The sequence below is a fragment of the Arvicanthis niloticus genome, chromosome 16, assembly GCF_011762505.2.
Source record: "Arvicanthis niloticus isolate mArvNil1 chromosome 16, mArvNil1.pat.X, whole genome shotgun sequence".
NCBI classification, from domain to species: Eukaryota; Metazoa; Chordata; class Mammalia; order Rodentia; family Muridae; genus Arvicanthis; species Arvicanthis niloticus.
In genome coordinates, this window is record NC_047673.1 from 16,776,177 (window position 1) to 16,796,243 (window position 20,067).

General features: G+C 42.2%; 2 protein-coding genes and 1 pseudogene across 3 annotated transcripts in view; 1 reads left to right on the forward strand and 2 right to left on the reverse strand.

Moving 5' to 3' along the window:
- Adam18 (ADAM metallopeptidase domain 18) overlaps window positions 1-10,847 on the reverse strand; it is a 63,313-nt gene extending 52,466 nt beyond the window's left edge. Inside the window, exons 1-3 of the mRNA XM_034520456.2 lie at window positions 10,764-10,847; window positions 10,163-10,245; window positions 3,240-3,295 (exon numbers count right to left, since the gene is read on the reverse strand). Coding sequence (XP_034376347.1) covers window positions 3,240-3,295; window positions 10,163-10,245; window positions 10,764-10,815 — 191 coding nt within the window. The 5' untranslated portion in view covers window positions 10,816-10,847. The remainder of the gene's footprint in view (window positions 1-3,239; window positions 3,296-10,162; window positions 10,246-10,763) is intronic.
- A 2,440-nt stretch (window positions 10,848-13,287) lies between these two features.
- Window positions 13,288-20,067, reverse strand: part of LOC117722015 (A disintegrin and metallopeptidase domain 3-like) — a 61,913-nt gene continuing 55,133 nt past the window's right edge. The window contains exons 20-21 of one of the 2 annotated variants that reach the window (XM_034520947.2): window positions 16,674-16,721; window positions 13,288-13,454 (exon numbers count right to left, since the gene is read on the reverse strand). In XM_034520947.2, coding sequence (XP_034376838.1) covers window positions 16,682-16,721 — 40 coding nt within the window. In that variant the 3' untranslated portion in view covers window positions 13,288-13,454; window positions 16,674-16,681. The remainder of the gene's footprint in view (window positions 13,455-16,673; window positions 16,722-20,067) is intronic. The other variant, XM_076913917.1, reaches the window with a different exon arrangement.
- LOC117722090 (small nucleolar RNA SNORA17) lies at window positions 16,779-16,902 on the forward strand (annotated as a pseudogene).

Consider the following 20,067-nt stretch of genomic DNA (forward strand, 5'->3'; position numbering starts at 1 on the left):
CTCGGGGTCAGACCCCACTGCCCCTACGTGGGTCTGCATGGGTCTTGACCTCAGTATACTGATTAAAATATGCCTCTTGTTGATTACATCAAGTTCGGTGTCTTACAGTTAATGGGTGGCCGTGAATTCCCGAGACTTGGGTGAGGTCCTCCATTCATGGGGCCTTACAGATTCATATAATAATGTAATTTAATTAAAATAATTTCAGTGTGTTATCATTGCTAATACCTTTTTTTCTTTTTCTTTTTTTTTTTTAGAAACAACTGGTATATGGTCAGAATCAAGAGAATTCAATGAGAGAAAATTCCCTGGGACAGCGCTACCGGGGATTGCTGTATATGACGTCATTGAACACAGACTACTATGACTATCACATGATGGGTTCTCATCTGAGTCCTAAATTATAGCACTGAGGAAATGATGCAGCCTCTGGTCAGTCAGAGTCACATATTGCTAAGTGACAATCAATAGGGCCTGGTATTATATGGTGGTAGTCACACAAGAGCACACAAGAAGACACAACCAGGCTCATGGAATAGGTGACTACGAGATACAAAGAACAAGCCATATGGACTTTTAGACAGGGTTGGGTAAAAAGAAAGAGTCTTGAGCGAGAAATGGTGTTTGCATATATGAAAAACAGCAATGGGTTCTGTGCCTGGAATAGAGTATGGAGTGACAGAAAAGACATTGAGATGATGTTGCCAATGGAGAAAACCAATAGGGGCTGGGACAGATGAAGATAATAGTAGACCATTTTAAGAGAGCTGTCTTAGCCAGGGTTTCTATTCCTGCACAAAACATCATTGTCGTGGCCCGAGCTGCCCCGAGTTTGGGGGCCAGAAATGTCTCGGACCATTCTGTCAATGTTGAAACCTGCACTGCCAAAAGCCTTGGGGGCTAAATTGTTCTGGCTCATACAACTCCAAGCTGCTCAGGTCTGCGGGTCGGGGTTCAGCAAAAGAGAGAGTGAGGACCGACTTGAGGAATGGAGACCAGACAGATTGTGATTCAATCCCGCTTATTCTTCAGTCTCTCTTCTTCTCTCCAAGTCCAAGTCTTGAGTTCCTAGTCCCTAGTTCTTAGTCCCTAGTGCCTCCAAGTTCCAAGTTCTTTCTCCAAGTGCTAAGTGCCTACTACCTAATAATCTTCCAAGTGCCTAATTCCTACTCCAAGTTGTTCTCTCTGAAGTGTCTGGTTCTCTGTTCTGCCTCTTACCTTTTATATGTCTCACTTCTAAGCCACGCCTCTAAGTCACACCTTTAATCATGCCCTTAGGTCTTGTCTCTAAATCTGATCTTTAAGTCACGCCCTTAAGTCACACACCTTTAAGTCTCACACACCCAAGGGAAGATCCTGGGTATCTAAAACAAGATGTTATCAGAGTGTGCTCAGCTGTTGTAGGCTAATGTAATCAAGTCTCTGGTCAGGGTATATGGCTCAAGATGGTTGCACAGATGATAGCCGCTTTCTGTCGGCTCCCCATACATCATGACCCAGAAGCAAGTTGGGGAGGAAAGAACTTATTCAGCTTATACTTCCACATTGTTATTCATCATCAAAGGAAGTCAGGACTGGAACTCAAGCAGGTCAGGAAGCAGGAGCTGATGCAGAGGCTATGGAGGGATGTTACTTATGGGCTTGCTTCCCCTGGCTTGCTCAGCTTGCTTTCTTATAGAACCCAAGACTATCAGCCCAGGGATGGCACCACCCACAATGGGCTCTCCCCTCTTGATCACTAATTGAGAAAATGCCTTACAGCTGGATCTCATGGAGGCATTTCCTCAAGGAAGGCTCATTTCTCTGTGGTAACTTCTGCACTTGTGTCAAGTTGACACACAAAACCAGCCAGTACAAGAGCTGAACTCAGTGCTCTACATAGCAAATTCACAGAGGCCAAGACCAGTTAGAAAGTTAATACTGTCACTCAGGCTCTCCCTGATGGAGTCTTGAATGAGGATGGAACCCATGGTGGTGGCACATTGTGTACATGCTTTAAGGGTAAACACATGAGATTGAATCACCCACTGGACCCAGAGGATGGCAGGAGCAAGAGAGACGCCAAGGACGAACACATGGAGTATTTTTCTACTTTTCTTTTCTTTTTTCTTTTTCTTTCTCTCTCTTTTTTTTTTTTAAATTGGAAGAAATGACTTACCATTTACAAAAATGGTTATGAGAAATGTAGATGTGGGAACAGCATCAGAGGCTCACTTCAAGCAACTTCCCACCAGGAATTGTAACAAAAATTTGATTAGGATGTAAGTAGTGAGTAGACAATGCATCTATTGCAATGGAATCACGTACAGATATAATTACAAGCCACCACAGTGAGTACACTCACAGCCACAAGACTGAGCTGCAACAGGAGCTGGCTGAATAGACCTTAGAGATAAGATTGATTGCACATTGCTGACAAGAGCCTGATATAGCTATCTCCTTAGAGGTCTACCAGAGTTTGACATATTCAGAGGCAGATGCTCACAGCTAACCATTGAACTGATTATGGGTTTCCCAATGGAGAAGTTACAGAGAAGACTGAAGAAGGTGAAAGGATATGTGGCACCATGAGGAGAGCAACAATACCAACCAACCAGAGCTCCCCAGGGTCTAAACCACCAGCCTGGGAGCACTTGGGGAGGGACCCATGACTCCAGCTGTATACGTAGGGGAGGATGGCCTTGTCGGGCATAGGTGGGAGAGGAGATCCTTGGTCCCATGAAAGCTGAACACTGAGTGGGGGTGAAATGGAGGGTGGGGAAGTGGGAGTGGGGGGGTAGGTGGGGGCACATCCTCATAGAAGCAGGAGGAGGGGCTGGGATAGGAGGTTCCTGGGTGGTGGAGGGAATGGGGTAAGGGGATAAAATCTGAAATGTAAATATAATATCCAATTTAAAAAAGATTGATTGCACATTTTCAGATCAGACAGGTGCAAAGAGGTAGATTCTCACTGTATTTGATTTCCGAAATTGACACAACCATGCTTGGGTATGAGCGAATATGTAATTGAAGATTTCCAAGTATGTTATTTATTTCTCAATTAAAAAATATAAATCTGGACATTTAAATGCAAAGTTCTTACAGACACAATCAATATCCAGGATCAAATGGGTCCTAAATTGAAAAGTTGACTGACCAGTACATGGCACTACTGAGTTTAAATATTACATACAAAGTTTAAAACAATAAAACCTGAAGACAGACTTTTTACTTTTGCCAAAAGAGAAGCTGTATCTTACTATTTCCTGAGATGAAGAGAATAGGGCTTCCCGTCAATGGTAATGACATAAGTCACCTACAATAGAGCAGATTGACAAATGATTTAGTAAAGCAGATGATTGCAATGTAATACAGGATTTTTCACTTATGAATTAAAACTATCTCAGAACATTAAAAATAAGCATATTGTTTAGGACCTAATGTGTTAATTAGTAAGATTTTAGAGTTAGTTGAATTCAGAAGAGTGTGATTTAGTGTGTAGATTGAAATATTTGCAAAGGAATATATTTTTAAAATATAATTTTAGCATTATTAATATCCTATCAATTTATTTTGTCTAGAAAAACATACATTTTAATAAAAATAAGGCATGAATGAGAGCCTATGTTACATACCAAATTCAATGAACTTATAAACAATTTATAAATATATGCAAATTATATTATACATATAATAATAACTCAACATGAAAAACTACAAGAGGGGAAAAGCCTAAGAGACTACACAGACAAGAAGCCATGGACAATGCTATAGCCCAGGGGTGGAGCTTCCAAATATCAGGAGCTGAGTAACAATAATGTTCATCCCCCTCCTCCATGTCACACAAAACGGAATGACTGTAGAGTCAATGTTTGCATCCAATGCAGAGGCAGAGGCAGGTCTACAGAGTGAATTCCAGGACAGCCAGGTCAATGAGAGGGAGAGGGAGGAAGGGGGACATGGGGAGAGGGAGGGGGCAGGGAAGGTGCGAAGGGGAGAGGGAGAGAGAGGGAGGGGAGAGGGGAAGAGAGGAGGGAAAGAGAGAGGGAGAGGAAGAAGGAAGGGGGAGAGAGGAAAGGGGGGAGAAGAAGGAAAGGAAAGGGGGAGGAAAGGGGGAGAAGGAAAGAAAGGGGAAGAGGGAGAGGGGGAGGGGGAGGGGGAGGGGAGAGGGAGAAAGGGAGAGGGAGAGGGAGGAGAGACACCAAACCAACTAATTTCATTATAAGCCGAACTACCAGAACCTGTGAATTTTGTAGGAGATGCCCAGAAGTTCAAGAGCACACAGATGTAGACCAACTGCTTGTGACTTAGGCCTCAGATAAAACTGATGCCTGTGCCTCCTTACCACAATGCAAAGCACAACATCAGGCCCAACAAAGTGTTCTGGAATAGAATAAGAGACAAGACTACAGTGATACATTTTGTGAAAAGATTTCTTATGTTGGAAGAGACTGGAATTTTTGCTAGCCGTCAAAGCTGAGTTAATAATAGATCATTTTATGTGCTATGTAATAATATATCACTTAAGAGCTCCACAAGTTCCTGATCCTCGGGTTCTTACAATCTTTCTGTCCCCTCTTCTGCAGTGTTCATTGGGTCTTAGGTTTGGGAGTGTTTTGTAGAAGTGCCGTGTCCCTGACCCAGGGAAGGAAGAACACTTTTGTATGCATGTGTCTTTTCATCATCATTTTCTGGCATCAGAAAATAGGACAAAAGTGACCCTGGACAACAAAAACCATCCATTAATGTTGGAAATAACATTTATTAAACAACAGAGTAAAGCACAGCATGGGAAGGAATGAGGGATTATATTACAGTAATATTTAAGAGTTTCACAAGGGATTGAGTTACTGACTCTGACTGAACCCCAACTGAGTTAGATGACAAACAGTAATGCAAACATACCATTACCAAGCAGCCCCCATGGTGGATATTTGTCATATAAGATTACTTTATTACACACACACACATATGCACACATATATGCACACATACACACACCTCATGCATACACATGCACTCATCATACACATATGCACATATATGCATGCATGCACACACATGCACACACACACGAATATGCACACAGACACACATTGTTCTGAGTCAAGGGCATGAGAGAGATTACAGCTATGCATTAATTTAGGCAGTAAAAGCTGATTTCATGGGAAACTCAAGGCGAGTATGGTTAATTGATTGTTGCAGTACTCTCTTAAAAGCAGGAGAAATAAACAGGCTGAGTGCACAGTAGGCTGTCAGGGTAGTTCTTAAGTGACCTCAGAGTGTATGACTAACTCAGCCTTCAAGTCCATCAAAAATTCTAGTCTCTTAGAATATAAGTGATATTTTCATTAAACTGCATCACCATTTCACTAGCCCTAGTTTGGTAATCTCTCACAAAGCTAAGCATATCCTTACCAAAAGATTTTGAAATACCTGAACTGTCATAACATCTGTCCCACAAGAAGATCAAAAGTCCCAGATCAAATGCTTCACAGATGTGCAACATTAATAGAAATTCTTCTTATAAAGAGGGGTGGATGTTTCCAAAGATATTGTCAAACTGAGAGTAACCACAAATAACAAACCAGACAACAGACAGTGAGAAACATAGATAGAGTATTGCCAGGCAAAACTTAGAATGAACATACATGCAGAAATCCTAAAATATGTTGGTGAGGCATGCCCAGCCACACAGCAAAAAATATTATTTGTTATAAGCAGATGTGATTTATCCCAGTTAATGCAAGAATAGGTCAATATACATAAATCAATAAATGGGACAGGGCGCAATGGCAGATATAAATACTTCATCACATCAATAAGTATAGAAAAGGCATGTGGCAAAAGTCAGTATCCTTCATGACAAACAGAACAGACATAGAGAAAGACATCAACATAGTAAGGACATGCAAAGGGGTATATATAATAATCCAACCGAGTGCTTTGTGTTAACTGTGGAACCTTTAAAGTTTTATCTGTAAGGTCTGGAACAAGATAAAGATGGCTACATTTGTTGTTATTTTTATTAAGTATTTGAAGTCATGACCAAAGAGAGAAAAAAATACAGATAATCAAAATTGGAAAAGAAAGCAAATGTTTATTAATCATAAAAGTCATGACTATATATACAGATAGCAGTAAAAGATTCAATTTTAAAAGTCTGGTAGAAAAAAACTACATGAACTTAAACTTTTTTGGAATACAGTAACATAGAAAATTATAAAGCATTGCTATACAGATGATGATTATCTTAAATGGAATGAAAGAAGGCGTCCCATTTATGACACCTATAAAAAATTAAAATATCCCAGAAAGATTTAATCAATGGGATGAAGGAGCAAAAGTTATAATGCTTTGATAAAATGTTTGACGAGAATAAATAAATGGCCAGGCATTCCATGCTCATGGATCAGAAGAAGCAGTGTTGTACTAAATGGACATAGTATTAAAATAATTCCTGATGACTCACCCTATACCTATAGACCAAAGCATCTCTCAGTCCTCATCAGAGAAGGGTCTCCTTGCAGTAGAGAACAACTAACATAGACATCCTCAAGTGATCAACATGGAGAGAATAAGAGACTGTGCAGTACCCAGCCCTAAATGGAGCATACATGTCACCTCCCTCTGCTGAGGTGCAGGGGTCTTCACAAAAGAGGGGCTGGAAAGTGTGCAAGAGCCAGGGGAGTCGATAGCATCTAGGAAACAGTGCTTGTCAGCTACAACAGGGTAGTTGCAAATACAAACTCACAGCTACTGTAAAACCATGCACAAGACCTGCACTCTAGTCTAGCAAAAGAAAAGGAAGAGGAAGAAGAAGAGGAAGGGGAAGAGGAGAAAAAGAGAAAGAGGAGGAGGAAAGGAAGGGATGGATGGAGAGAATGGAAAAGGAAAGGAATAAAGACAGAGAGAATGATAGATACATGGATAGATAGATAGATAGATAGATAGATAGATAGATAGATAGATAGATAGATAGATGGATAGATAGACAGAGAGACAGATAGATGATAGATAGATCCTACCATATCAAGGAAGTCGCCATGAAATCTTACCACTAGCTGACACTTGACATTTGGTACCTGCTAGAAGAGGAAGAGTCAATTTATTTTAATGATGTGACCCCCTGATAAGTTGACCACACAGTAGATCAGGTCCCAGCTTCCAAGTTTACCTGAGCAAAACCAAATTGGATTCAATAGAGATAGAAAAAAAAAAAAAAAAAGAAGAAACCTACAAGTCCAGTGGGAATGGGAGGGACAGTAGAGAAGATAACTATGGAAGGATTGGGTGGGTAGGTGGGTGGGGTATGTAAGAAATTCTCAAAAAATAATAAAAATGTTGTTTTAAAAAAGAAAATATTGTGGGAAGTGTGTAACAGTGAGAAATTAACTCTCTGGATGGACTTAGGTAACTCTGATGTCCAACAGGAACCTGAACTTGAAGTTAAAATTCAAGATATGAGCCAGGGCTGGGTATAGAAATTAGCCTTGGGCTGGAGAGATGGCTCAGTGGTTAAGAACACTGACTGCTCTTCCAGAGGATGTGGGTTCAATTCTCAGCACACACACACACACACACATACACACACACACACACACACACACACACACACACACACAAACACACACACGGTAACTCACAACTGTCTGTAACTCTGGCTCCAAGGGGTTTGAGTCCCTCACACAGACATACATGCAGGCAAAGCCCCAATGCACCTAAAATAAAACTAGTTAAAAATTGTAAGAAACAAAAAGAGATATCAATCACCAACTATTGGGACCATCTTATAATCCTTATAATAATGTAACTGAACACATGATTTTAAAAGATTGAAGATTAAGCTTTCAGATGCTTTACAAGGCTGGGTGATACTTAACTATACAACAGCATTGTTTTGCTTTGATGATTCTTAAAGCTTCTAGAGTCATTACTATTATTATTTAATAATATCTGTACTTTTAAAAAATCTGTACTTATAAACTTTAACCATTAAAATTGTTTACAAGTTTAATTTTGACATATAAAACTTTTGTGTACAACAAAAGTTGTCTAAACTGGCAAAAATGATCTTCAGGCCCTTTTGAAATGTCAATGATATCTTTCACAAACTCTGGGAAAAAAAGAATTCTAAAATGAGCATGCAACCTAAATGTAATTTTTAATAGTCAAAGCAACCTGAACCAAAAAGAAGAAGAAAGTCATATAACTGACTTCAAAATATTCAACAAAACCTTAATAATCAAAACAGCATGGCACTGAAAGAGAAAACAGACACGTAGGCCAACATAACAACAGAAAATTTAGATATAAACTCACATTAACAGCCACCTGGTTTTTTTTCTTTGTTTTGTTTTATAAAAGTGCTATGAAAACTCATTAGAAAAGGGACAAATCTTTCAATAAATGACACTGGGAAATTGTATATACACATTAAGAATGACAATAGGCTCAGTAGACATAAAACTACTTAGCAGCACTGTTCATGGTAAAAGACCAAAACCACGTAAGTCATTACCTTTGCCTCTCGAAATAGCTATTGCTACCTGAAAGACCACAGATAATGAGTGTTGGTAACGATGTAACAAAATTGACTACTAACACACTAGGGGTGAGAATGATGTGCAGCCTCCATGGAAAACAGTGTAGAGATTCCTCAAAAGTATTCAAACAGAATTATCACGTATCCCTCACTTCAACATATCATTATATATCTAGAAGAAGGGAAATCAGGTCTATGCAAGCTTATCTACTGCTCAATATCCATTACCAATGATTCACAATTGCCAAGATATGAAAACTAAATCATGTACTGATGGTTTAATGGGAAAATAAAAGGTGGTATGTGTGTGTGTGTGTGTGTGTGTGTGTGTGTGTGTGTGTGTGTGTGTGCGCGCGCGCGCGCACGCTCTGGAGAAATACTGTATAAACAGCAGTTGAATAGTTGTTAAAGCATGTAGAGCTTTTTTTTATGGTCTTGCCAAAAATAAAAGCACCAAAGCACATAAAGAAAGTTGAGAAAACATTGTCTCTTTAGTGTGTCGATTGCCTTAATGACATTACAGATGTGTACATGTGCCAAAGCTCATCAAAATGTATGTTTGATGTGTGCACACATTGAATGTGTGCACTTTCACCATCTAGAATACCTCAGTAGAGTTTTAAAAGTCATTTTCAAATGAAGATTCTACCATCAGATGGCTTAGTGGGTAAAGGTGCCTACTTCCAAGCATGGCAATTTAAGGTCTCTGTTTTTAGAACTGGCATGGAAAGAGAAGAGAACCCATTCCCCCAGATTGTTGTCTGACCTTCACACAGACCCTAGCATGCACGCATGCATACATGCATGCATGCATGCACACACGCACATGCACATGCACACGCTCACATACACACACACACACACAGGGTGACATAACTAAATTTTAAATTATGATATTTTTATTTTATGTGTAGGGGTGTTTTGCCTGCATGTACTGTGAGTGCAAGACACATCATCAGTGCATGGGAAGGTATCAGACACCCTGGAACTGGAGCTACAGACAGTTATAAACTGCCACATGGGTGCTGGGAATTGAACCAGAGAGCTATCTGGAAGATAGTCAGTACTCTTAACCACTGAACAATCTTTCGAGCCCCAATGATTATATTTTTAAAAAATCAAAACAAAGGAATACATAATTCTAAACTTAAAAATGTCAAACTGTAGTTAAGTATATGTGTGTATATAGTTATATATAGTCACACACACACACACACACACACACACACATACATATATATATATATATACCTTCCTCTAACTTAATTTAGCTTATGCTGACATTTGTCTAATTTTCCATGCTCTAAATTTTACTGCAAACCAATTTCTCTACTAGCAAAGCCTTTAATTTGTACATCGGGTCCTTGTCTTGTAGGTTTTATGTTAATCTTTTTTATATTAATTTTTTTCCTACCAAAATGATTACTGAGAAATGTTCAATATTTCACTTAAAGAACAAAAAAAGACTTTTAATGAGAAAGGGGATCTGGCACGCGAGACATTGGTGGGGTGAGAGCTTCAAAGAAAGAAAGAAAAGGGTGTTCTTTGAAGTGACCACAACCTAGGGGTGTTCTGGAGGTCAGCAGAAGGTCGCCCTCAGCTGTGAATAGGGTGTAAGAAACAGCTCTGAAGACTAACCTTCCCTTCTGAATCTCCGCCCTTGCGTGGCTGTGGCTCTGTCTTCTGTGGTACTGTGATATGCAGGCATATTCCTTCCGAATCTGCAGCAAGAACGTGTATTTTGTTGTTTGGGGTTTTTGATTTTCTTTGGTTTATTTCCTGAGTCCATGATAGTCCCGTGCCAAACGATCAATGTTCCTGAGTTCGCCGGGGGCCCTGATGGCAAATGAACTCCCTTCCTCGATACAGGACTTCCGATAAAAATTTAAAGACAAAATTTATGGCTGCTGTTTAGCCCAGCAGCCTTGCTGCTCCTCAGAAGCATGCTGAGGCGGGGGTCTCTCAGGGCTCTGGGGAGCAAGCAGAGGGCATTGGTAACAGGCACTTGCACCTCGTGTCCCAATACGCCCTGACCTCAGAAGACCAGTCGTTTTTCCTGCTGTTGGTCCAGGCACAAAGACAGAGCAGATGCCACCTTGATTACCCTGTGTTCACCTAGCCCAGGCTAGGATTGGGACTGGAGTGGAGCAAAATGGAGGACTGTCATCATCAGGAATCTGGGAAGCCTGTGCTATCCTTTCTCAGCTATGGGAAAGCAAAAGGGCTCCCAGGGGCTTACCTAGGCGGGCTAACAGCATGGCAAGCTCGGCGAGTATGAAGAGCAGAGGCATGGTTGGGTCCAAGTGCAGGAAGCTCAGCCGAGCTCAAGACCGTTGGCAGCCGTGGGGCACGTGGGCAGCATGGGAGACCGCCCACCAGGGGCTCGCCAGAGGCTCAGAGGGGCTCCACCTGGCTCAGAACTACCACTAGTTTCCAGCGCAGGCCCTCGCAGAAGGCATAAAAGTACAAACAAGCATGCCTTGTCCCACTTCACGGCTTTCTGTCCTTTTTTTTTTTTTTTTTTTTTTTTTTGACAAAAAAAAAAAAAAAGTAAACGGGACTTGATCTAATCAGAAAGCATAAAACGCTGCTCTCCTGTCTTGCTTTCTTACTGGCTTATAACTGGTACAGGGAAGGATATCTTACAATGCAATTGAAGTGTGGTTTGTTAATGGTGACTATCTCAGGGTATTTATTACTGTAGCAGCATGACCAAAAGCAACAGGAGGAAGATAGGGTTTATCTCACCTTGTAGCTTAGAGTCCATTCTTCAGGAAAGTCGGGAGTTGATGCACGGACCATGGAGGAGCGCTGTCCACTGGCTCGCTTTCCATGAATATCTCAGCTTGTTTTCTTAGACCATTCAGAACTACCTGCCCAGGCAGGGTAATGGTCATAGTAGGCTGGGCCATCCCACCAGTCATCAACCAGGAAAATGTCACATAGACCCAGTCTGCACACAACCCAGTCTGATGGGGGAATTTTCTCAACTGAGAGGCCCTCAATCCATGACTACAGGTTGAGTCACAGTGACATAAAACTAGCCAGCATGGTGACACTGTACACTTGGAAAGAGAGAGGAGGATGACAGCCAGGTGAGCTAGAGAAGCCACTGGCCTATAGAGACAGCAGACAGAGGAGATCCCACCTCCATCTGCCTCCCAAGAATGTCCAACTACATGACCAAAGGCCACCTCTCCAGCATCTGTGACCCTCAAAGCTCCCACCACAGCACACCCTCCTGTATGGAGTGACAATGTCAAGAGTCACAAAAATAGAAAGCATAGGTCACCATGAACACTGAGTCAACTAGGTCCTGCACTATCTAGGTAGCAATAACTAAGCTTATCGATAATATATGGAAGACTCACTGTTACTGTGGCCCAGTATTAGTAGCAGTGACAAAAAGGGGGACTATAGAGTTATAAAGTTGTGCTCTCTAAGCATCTGTGTTTTGTCAGAATTCACAGGATTCATTTGAGGTATAGAAGTGTGTAGTGGTAACATGTTTGTGAATATGCACCATCACTAATGGTGAATTTTAGAATTTATTACCCCCCCCCAGAGAAACACTATGTCTTATAGACTTTACCCCTCCATCATTTTTGTTTTCAGACACCAGAGCCCTAAATTAGTTTACTAGCCGTAAACTAATTCTTGCCTTTACAAGTGTGTGACACGTAGTTTTTTTTAGCATGATGACTTTAGTCTCACCCATTTCATAGTGATATTTATGGTCTGTTCTTTTAATGGCTGAATAGTACTGTGTTGGGTGGGTGTTCTACACATATCTGTTTTCAGCTAGTGGTATTTGGAAAAGGAGCATTTGGATCTGTAAGATGAGCCTTGGTTGTTTTTGCTTTGGGTGAAGATTCTGCAGACATGACCAAGCTTGAGGTTGACCAACAGTACACTTAACCCAAGCATAATGTTCAAGGTCTATAGAGATGCACCCTTGACCTCAGCCAAGAGGGGATTAGGACTGTGAAGGCTGCAACAAGAAAATTACCCACAGAAGCTGAAGCTGAACTTACCAAAGTTCAGGCTTACCAAACATTAGAAACAAAATTCAGCTCAGACTACAGACACAATTCCTCCCAAGACAAGGCTGTTGAACTAACTTGTTTATTGGAGTTACTTGTATGACTGACCAAGGCAGACGCATCAGCCAGAAGGCTCATTGGAGTGAGTGTGGGTTACGACTCATGAGATCTATACCCCTAGGATTCCTTGCCTGACTTATGGGCAGCTAAAAAGAGAACCCTCCTCTGTCCTGGCAATCACTGCTTAATAAACCTAGGGAGGGGCCTCTGAGTTGTACAATTTCCAAAGTGAGCTTCCTGCATTATAGGCTTGAGTTTTATGACCCCAGCTCCTTCTATCCGGAGGAATATTTCACTTCAGAAATAGCCATACAACACCAGATATCAAGAAACATACTAAATCTCAATTTTTCAAGGAAGCATCGGACCGTCATCTACACCTCTGATCAGGAACTCAGTCTAGGAAACTCCTTTAAGAGAGAAAGGATGCTAGTGACTATTTGGGGCGTACAGAAAATGTTCCCATCTATCAGATCTCCCTCTGGGCATCCTGAACTGTGAAATGATAGAGTTGGGAGGGGTGATTGAAGAGGAGTGGGTTGTAGATCTTGCTCTTGGCGTTGGGCACTTGCGTGGGAGTTAGTCGTAAATAGTGGAATATTCTCAGCTTAGAATACTGATCTCCCTGGCTCAGAGGGAAGAAGCAACAAATGCACATCTGCATACTGTCAGCCATAGGATTTATTTGGAGGCATGTTTAACTGAAACCAGTAAGCCACAGAGAAAGAGATGGGCTGGTTCTCGCTCTTGGATCAGACCATGGGACCGTGAGCTTCTTGGTGGTCGTCGTCTTCCACTGTGGCTTTGCTGTTGCATAACTGCTGCTGCTGTAAAAAAAAAAAAAAAAAAAAAAAAAGGCACAAAAAGTAGAGAAGCTACATTCTCATCATTATTAAAAAGCTATCCAATAGAAGCTTAATCAACGAACGTAATAAATTAGCGTAAAGTCCATGACTAGCTCTGGCCTTCTGTGCCTATGATTTGTAGGAGTAAGTTTTTGCTTTGTGTTGTGTTGTGGTTGTTGCTGTTGTTGCCTTCCACTTGTCTTGTTTTGTTTGGTACTACTTTGCCACGAGTGCACGGAAAGGGCTTGTTGTCAAATGAGCTTTATCTGTTTCCATTGCATTTTATAAACTTTGCATGAGTGAAAGAAAACAGTCCAGAAGGTAAGTCTCTATTACTGAAAACACAGTGTTCTTCAGACACAGGCCCCAGAGGCCCCTGAGCTGTACCCGAATGCCCCCATTCTGAGGACCGACTTTCACACAGAACACACCAGGTGGGCTCCCAAAAGAGGGAAGTGACCAACACCCCTAAGCAGCTTTGATGCCCATGCTTTACAACAACAACCATCGTAACCCTAAGGGGGCAGTAGTGGTATGCATACTGTGATGGTAACCAACAGCTCTCTATTGGACTTAAGACCTGCTCAACTAGAGGGAAATTGTGCCTAATTCTAGAAACTAAGCCAACTACCCAGGGCTGGTGAAGTCATGGATATTGAAGAAGAACCTAGAACCAAACACTTTATTAAACCAGCATTATCCTTAAGTACACTCTAAACATTTGTCCTTATGCTACAGATAAGTGTTGTTCTCACCTCTCATCAAAAGACTATCTCCTTATGACATATGGAGACCATTCTAGAAAATCACAACCAATCAGAATGCAGGGTTGAGGAGCACAGTTCCTAATGGATAAGTCTACAAAACACATCCCTTACCTAAATCTCAGGGAACACTGCAAAGTAGGGGACAGAAAGACTGCCAGAGTATCATGGAGTTGGTTGTGACAATGTGTCTCCTAGTAATATTAGTAGCTACACCCATAAAATTCCATTACCATGACTGACTGAACAAAGACAACAATAGGCATGCTAAAATAGACAAGGGACAGCTTAGGCATACTCATTCTACACACACACACACACACACACACACACACACACACACACACACACACACACACACACCTATAGGTAACTGAGGAATGCTGAGAGCAGGAGAAACAGTCTAACCCAGGAAAAATCACATCAAGTGGTTATCCCATGCTCAGTGACCAGCCCTGGAAGCATATACACAAGTAACAATGTGCTGAGCATACAACAGCGACTAATGAAGAAAAAGGCCATGAGTTTGAAAGAGAGCAAGGAGGGGTAATGGAAGGGTTTGGGGAGAATAAAAAAGAAGGGGGTAATGTTATAATTATATTTTAATATAAAAATAAAATAACCAAAAAGCCAACAGGAAACAGAAGCAATGCAGAAGAAAAATTTTCTACTCAATACCAGAAAAAGTACTCCCCAGGCTCCTCTACCCATCACCAGCGGCTGCATCCCCTACAAAGGATCAAAGGTCAAACTACCACTACCATACCACCCCATCACCTCACTACCCCACCCACCAACACCTACCCAGATCTCTACTCAGATACCAAACTTGGTGGTAGGAATGGTGATTGGTAGTGGTGGTGATTGGTGGTGGTGGTGATTGGTGGTGGTGGTGATTGGTGGTGGTGGTGATTGGTGGTGGTGGTGGTGGTGGTGGTGTGCGTTGGTACTGGGAACTGAGCCTGGTGCTTCATGCATGCTGGGCATACCCTATACTTTTAAGCTACACAAGAGTTATGTAATAGCCTTGCTGTCTTCTGGATGTATGTCGATAAACATCATCTATCAGTTTTTCTTAAGGAAATACATTCACTGTCAACATTTTTCCATGAGCTATTCTTAACCACCCCTGGTCTGGAATGCTAAGATAGCATCTATACTTCTGTCTCTACCATAGCACTGTGTTCACAAGCTGAAGTCAAGCAAGAGAACCAGCTCTGGGTATTTAAAGCAGAAGTTTGGATTCTAAGAGTCTTGCCTTTTATTCAGAGTGAGAGAAAAGTGGCTTCCAAGGAGCTACTGAGATTTTCCTCTCTGGTTTTAGCAGTCCTACCTGTGGCATGTTTTCCAATTCTGTCATCTAAACTGCCAGTAACCAATCAACTTGACTTACTTTGTCATTTGGGGTATCCGTGTGTCAGAAAGCTACCCCTCTTAAAATGTGCACACAGATAATTCTGCTGGCTGGATGCCCACGGAACACACACAGTTAGTAGGCATTTTATCAGTAGCTCTGATGCAATCTGGGGCTCTGGTGTGAACACACTGGTGAGATAAGGGCAATGGGGTTGGCGCTGAGATATTTATACTTTCAAGTAAGAACCCTGCAGCCCTCTCGGTCTCCCACCCCAATGTTAAGTGACAGCTGAGGCCACAGCTATCTGCTGACTCAGCAAGCAGACTGAGACATCAGATATGTAATATGATGCCTTGTTGACCTTATCAATTTCTCCACCTGCTCAAGTGTAGCATATAAAATGTCTTTAATTTTACACAAATGAGTAAAAATTTGGTATGCTATATGCGGACACCTCTATTATCTTGATGATAAAAAATTATCTTTCTGTTTTGAAAGAAAGTTGTGTTCTTACCATCTTCCCTGGTCTTCCATCACCATAAATTCCACCCTTCACTTTCAGGTATATTGTGAGGCATATGTGTGTGTCAAGTTGGGTTCTGACAGCTTGAACATGAAAGGCACACCTAAGTAAAACTACACAGTTTACTGTCACTCCGTAAGCACCAGGCATTGTTACAACATCCTGCATCCACTCCCTCCGTTCTAAGGCAAGGTAACAAATTCCCTTAGAGTCTCAGTAAAGAAGAGTGTGTAGGACAACCTCGGGTACACTTGCAAACTTGGTCCTTAAGTGAAGGGGTGTGCTCGTCTATAAGTACTTTAAGAAAATATTGAAAATTCCTTTCAAGAGGTTTCTTATATGGGTCTGATTACCAGGAGTTTATGTAAGAATTTCCAAACAAATGCAAAACAAAACCAATAGCAAGTGCTTTCTGTTGGCCATGTCGCAGCAGCGTGTGAAACCAGCCATGAGAACTCTGCATGAGGGAATGCAAAAGCATCTATGGACTCATGCTGAGGGGGGCTGTTCAGAGTTCGGTTACAACATTTTATCAGCAATCTGGTGTTTTCAGTCACCTTTGACTCTATGACTGCTTGCTGTCGTTACCGTCTTCTGATAGTGATCTGCACAAAAGAGAAAGGATTCTTTTCAAGATTAATTTGTCATAAAGAAAAATCACTAAGGCCCCTGAGGCATAGCAAGTGTGCCTGCTGTGTCACATGTGTGTCAGTAGATGGCAGAGAGGAGAGGGGCTACATTTATGCTCAGTGTAGCCTATGAACATCTGAATGATTCTCTAACATTCCCTGAAAAACAAAACAAAATAAAACAAAAACAACAATAATAACAAATGAACCCTGAGACAACCACCAGTTCAATGCCTCTCAGGCTCCCAGGCTGGGAAGTGAGCCAGAGACTTAGAAGAGACCTACCTGGGACCACTGTGGGCTCTGGGCAGGGAGTAAGCTCTAGACAGATGGCCCTCACATGAGGTCATGCAGGCAGTTGCCACTAAGGAACGACCCTAAGATGGCCACCAGTCTGGCACTGTGTAGGCCTAGGGGCATGCGGGCAGACCTTGCCCAAGGTGACCTCTGAGTGGTGCCATAATGCATGAGCAGGGTATAGCACTCCTGAGACCACTCCTGAGAAGAGCCCAGACATTGAGAGACCCACGGGCACCATTAAGTGGAGCAAGTAAGTGGTAGAGAAATGGAAGAGAAAGAGAAACAGAGGGATGTTGGCACAATGAAGAGGCAGAACTGGAGTCTCGAGGGTCATGAGGAACAGTCTGATGTGAGTAGCTGGTGATGCCAGCTGGGACCATGGTGGGGTTCTGGCCCGTGTTGCCACTGGAGACCACGTCTGGGTCCATAGCTCTGCAGCAGCAGGGGTCTGTTACCACTAAAGGCCAGGCAGATGTCCCTGCTCTGGGCTGCTGCCCAAGGACAGTCTGAGGGCTGTGCAAAACTAGCCCCACCACTTGCCTGGGCATTATGGGAGAGCTGGCCCTGGGGGTGTGCCAGCAGAAGAACTGACCCCGACCCTAGCCAGATACAGTACTTGGGAGAGAGAGCCCCCACCCCTACCCTCCAGCACATAGTGGGAGTTGCAAGTGAGCTGGCCCCAAGACTATGACTATGGCAGAGCTGGCCTGCCACTCACCTTCTGTGTGATGGAATGGATTAGGGAAAGATGCCCTCCTCTCTTGCTACCTATGGCAGGTGGGAGAGCTGGCCCCAGGGTCATGAGAGTGGGAGAACTGGCCTAGCCCCTCACTGGCTGCAACACTTGACAGAGTGGGCCCAGTTGGCCCTGAGGGCATAGGTGTGGATGAGCCAGCTCTCAGGCCTAGATCAAGGGGTTTGAATTGGGCCACCTCAACATCTACCTCATCAGTGAACTGCTGGAGTGCATGAAGGGGCAGGCCCTACAGATCTCAAATGACACAGGGCAACATCTGGCTATCCGAGAGGAGTCCCAGTGAGGTTCAGTATTGACAGAGTAGCAGAAGCCAGAGGCCTCGTACTAGACTAACAAGTCATTGCGATGAACATTTGTAGGCAAAGAAGTGTATGGGGAAAGGGGAGACTGTTGGACACACTGTCACATACTACAGTTTCCATGATGAGATTGGTTTTTTTCTGCTGGGATCAGGTTGCAAGGGTGGAGGGCAGGTTTGAGAGGAGGAGAGAAGTGGAATCGGAGTGCATAATGGGAAATTCACAAAGAACCAATAAAAAGTTGAGAAAAGAAAAAGAAGGAAAATTACAAAAAAATGTCAAAAGTCAGATTTATGCTAAATGATCAATTGCTATGTATCAATCAATACCTTCTTTGCAGTGATAGCCAATGGTCAAGCATTTCAGTGTTTGGTCTTTCCAAATTCTATCTAACATTCAAAGACAAAGTGCCTTTCTGAGTTTTAGTTATGTTTTTGGATTTCAAAAGAAACAGTTCAATTTCCCCCTCTATCTTGTCTACATGGAAATTAAGATGAGATATTAAAATGTCTATCAAGGCAGTTGTTAATATTTATACACACTTGTGGGGAGCAGACAGAAGATGGCTATCATCCTTGCAGCCATCTTGAGCCATATACCCTGACAAAAAACTTGATTACAATAGCCTACAACAGCTGAGCACACTCTGATAACATCTTGTTTTAGATACCCAGGATTTTTCTTGGGTGTGTGAGACTTAAAGGTGTGTGACTTAAGGGCATGACTTAGAGATCAGATTTAGAGACAAGACCTAAGAGCATGACTTAAAGGCATGACTTAGAGGCGTGGCTTAGAAGTGAGACATAAAAGGCAGAGAGGCAGACAGAAAAAATTATTATTATTAGGAGTAGGCACTTGAGTCTTAGCACTTGGAAGAAGTAACTTGAAACTTGGAGGCACTAGGGACTAGGAACTAGAGACTAGGAACTCAAGACTTGGGACTTGGAGAAAAAAAGAGACTGGAGAATAAACGGGATTGAATCACACTCTGTCTGGTCTTCACGTCCGTCCTCACTCTCTCTCTTGCTGAACCCCGACCCGAGGACAGGAGCAGCTTGGGGCAGTGCTGGCTCTAACACTTAGCTCCCAAGGCTTTTGGCAGTGTGGGTTCCAACATTGATAGCTCGGCCGCAACACATACATATGCATCTTCAATGTCTTAACCCTCTCCAGTTTTGCTTCTGTCAAGTAAGAATGAATAATTACTTATATTACCTTTATTAATGATGCTTCTAATAAGATCCTTCAGCTACATTTACCAACATTAGTGGGACAACAGAGCCTCTTGATTACTTATAAGACACTGAGGCAACACACTAGTTGCCATTATAGTGGTCAAGATCTTCCTGGGACGCATGTGGCAGCTTCTTGTTTGAACAGCTAACGAGGCATCATTAATCTGAATAGAGGGCAGGTAACTTTTAAGTGATTTTGCATACTTATTTGCTGCCCCCCACCCCTGGGGGGAGAATTTGACCTAAAAGGTTGTGGCCATGAATAGGCACTTGGTAATCTGTTAGAATTTGAAAACAGATGGGAAGATTGACCAATATGCTGGTTAAGAGAGTCCACAGCAGTTGCCATTCATGGAGTGTTGAGGGCCACACTTGCATGCCTCAGCTCTGTTTCAATTTGCTGGCCTGAAACCATGTATACTTGCTGATTTGACATGTTTTATAATTTTTTTTAAACCATGATTCCTTAGTGTGACAGATCTCCCAAAAGTCAAAATTTCTGCTACCTGTCCAGATTTTCCCCAAATATCCAAACAGTACAGGGTTATTTATGCCCTTTATCATTTAATCTAATGACTCTAAAACACTCTGATTATTTTATAGCCTACACAAATCATCAGGAGCATTGCTGCCCTGAATTTAACTAGTGGCTGCCACCCCCTTGATAACCATTGCCTCTTCTGAGAACTAGAGATGGCACTGGAAATTCGGCATCATTGTACTCTTAACCA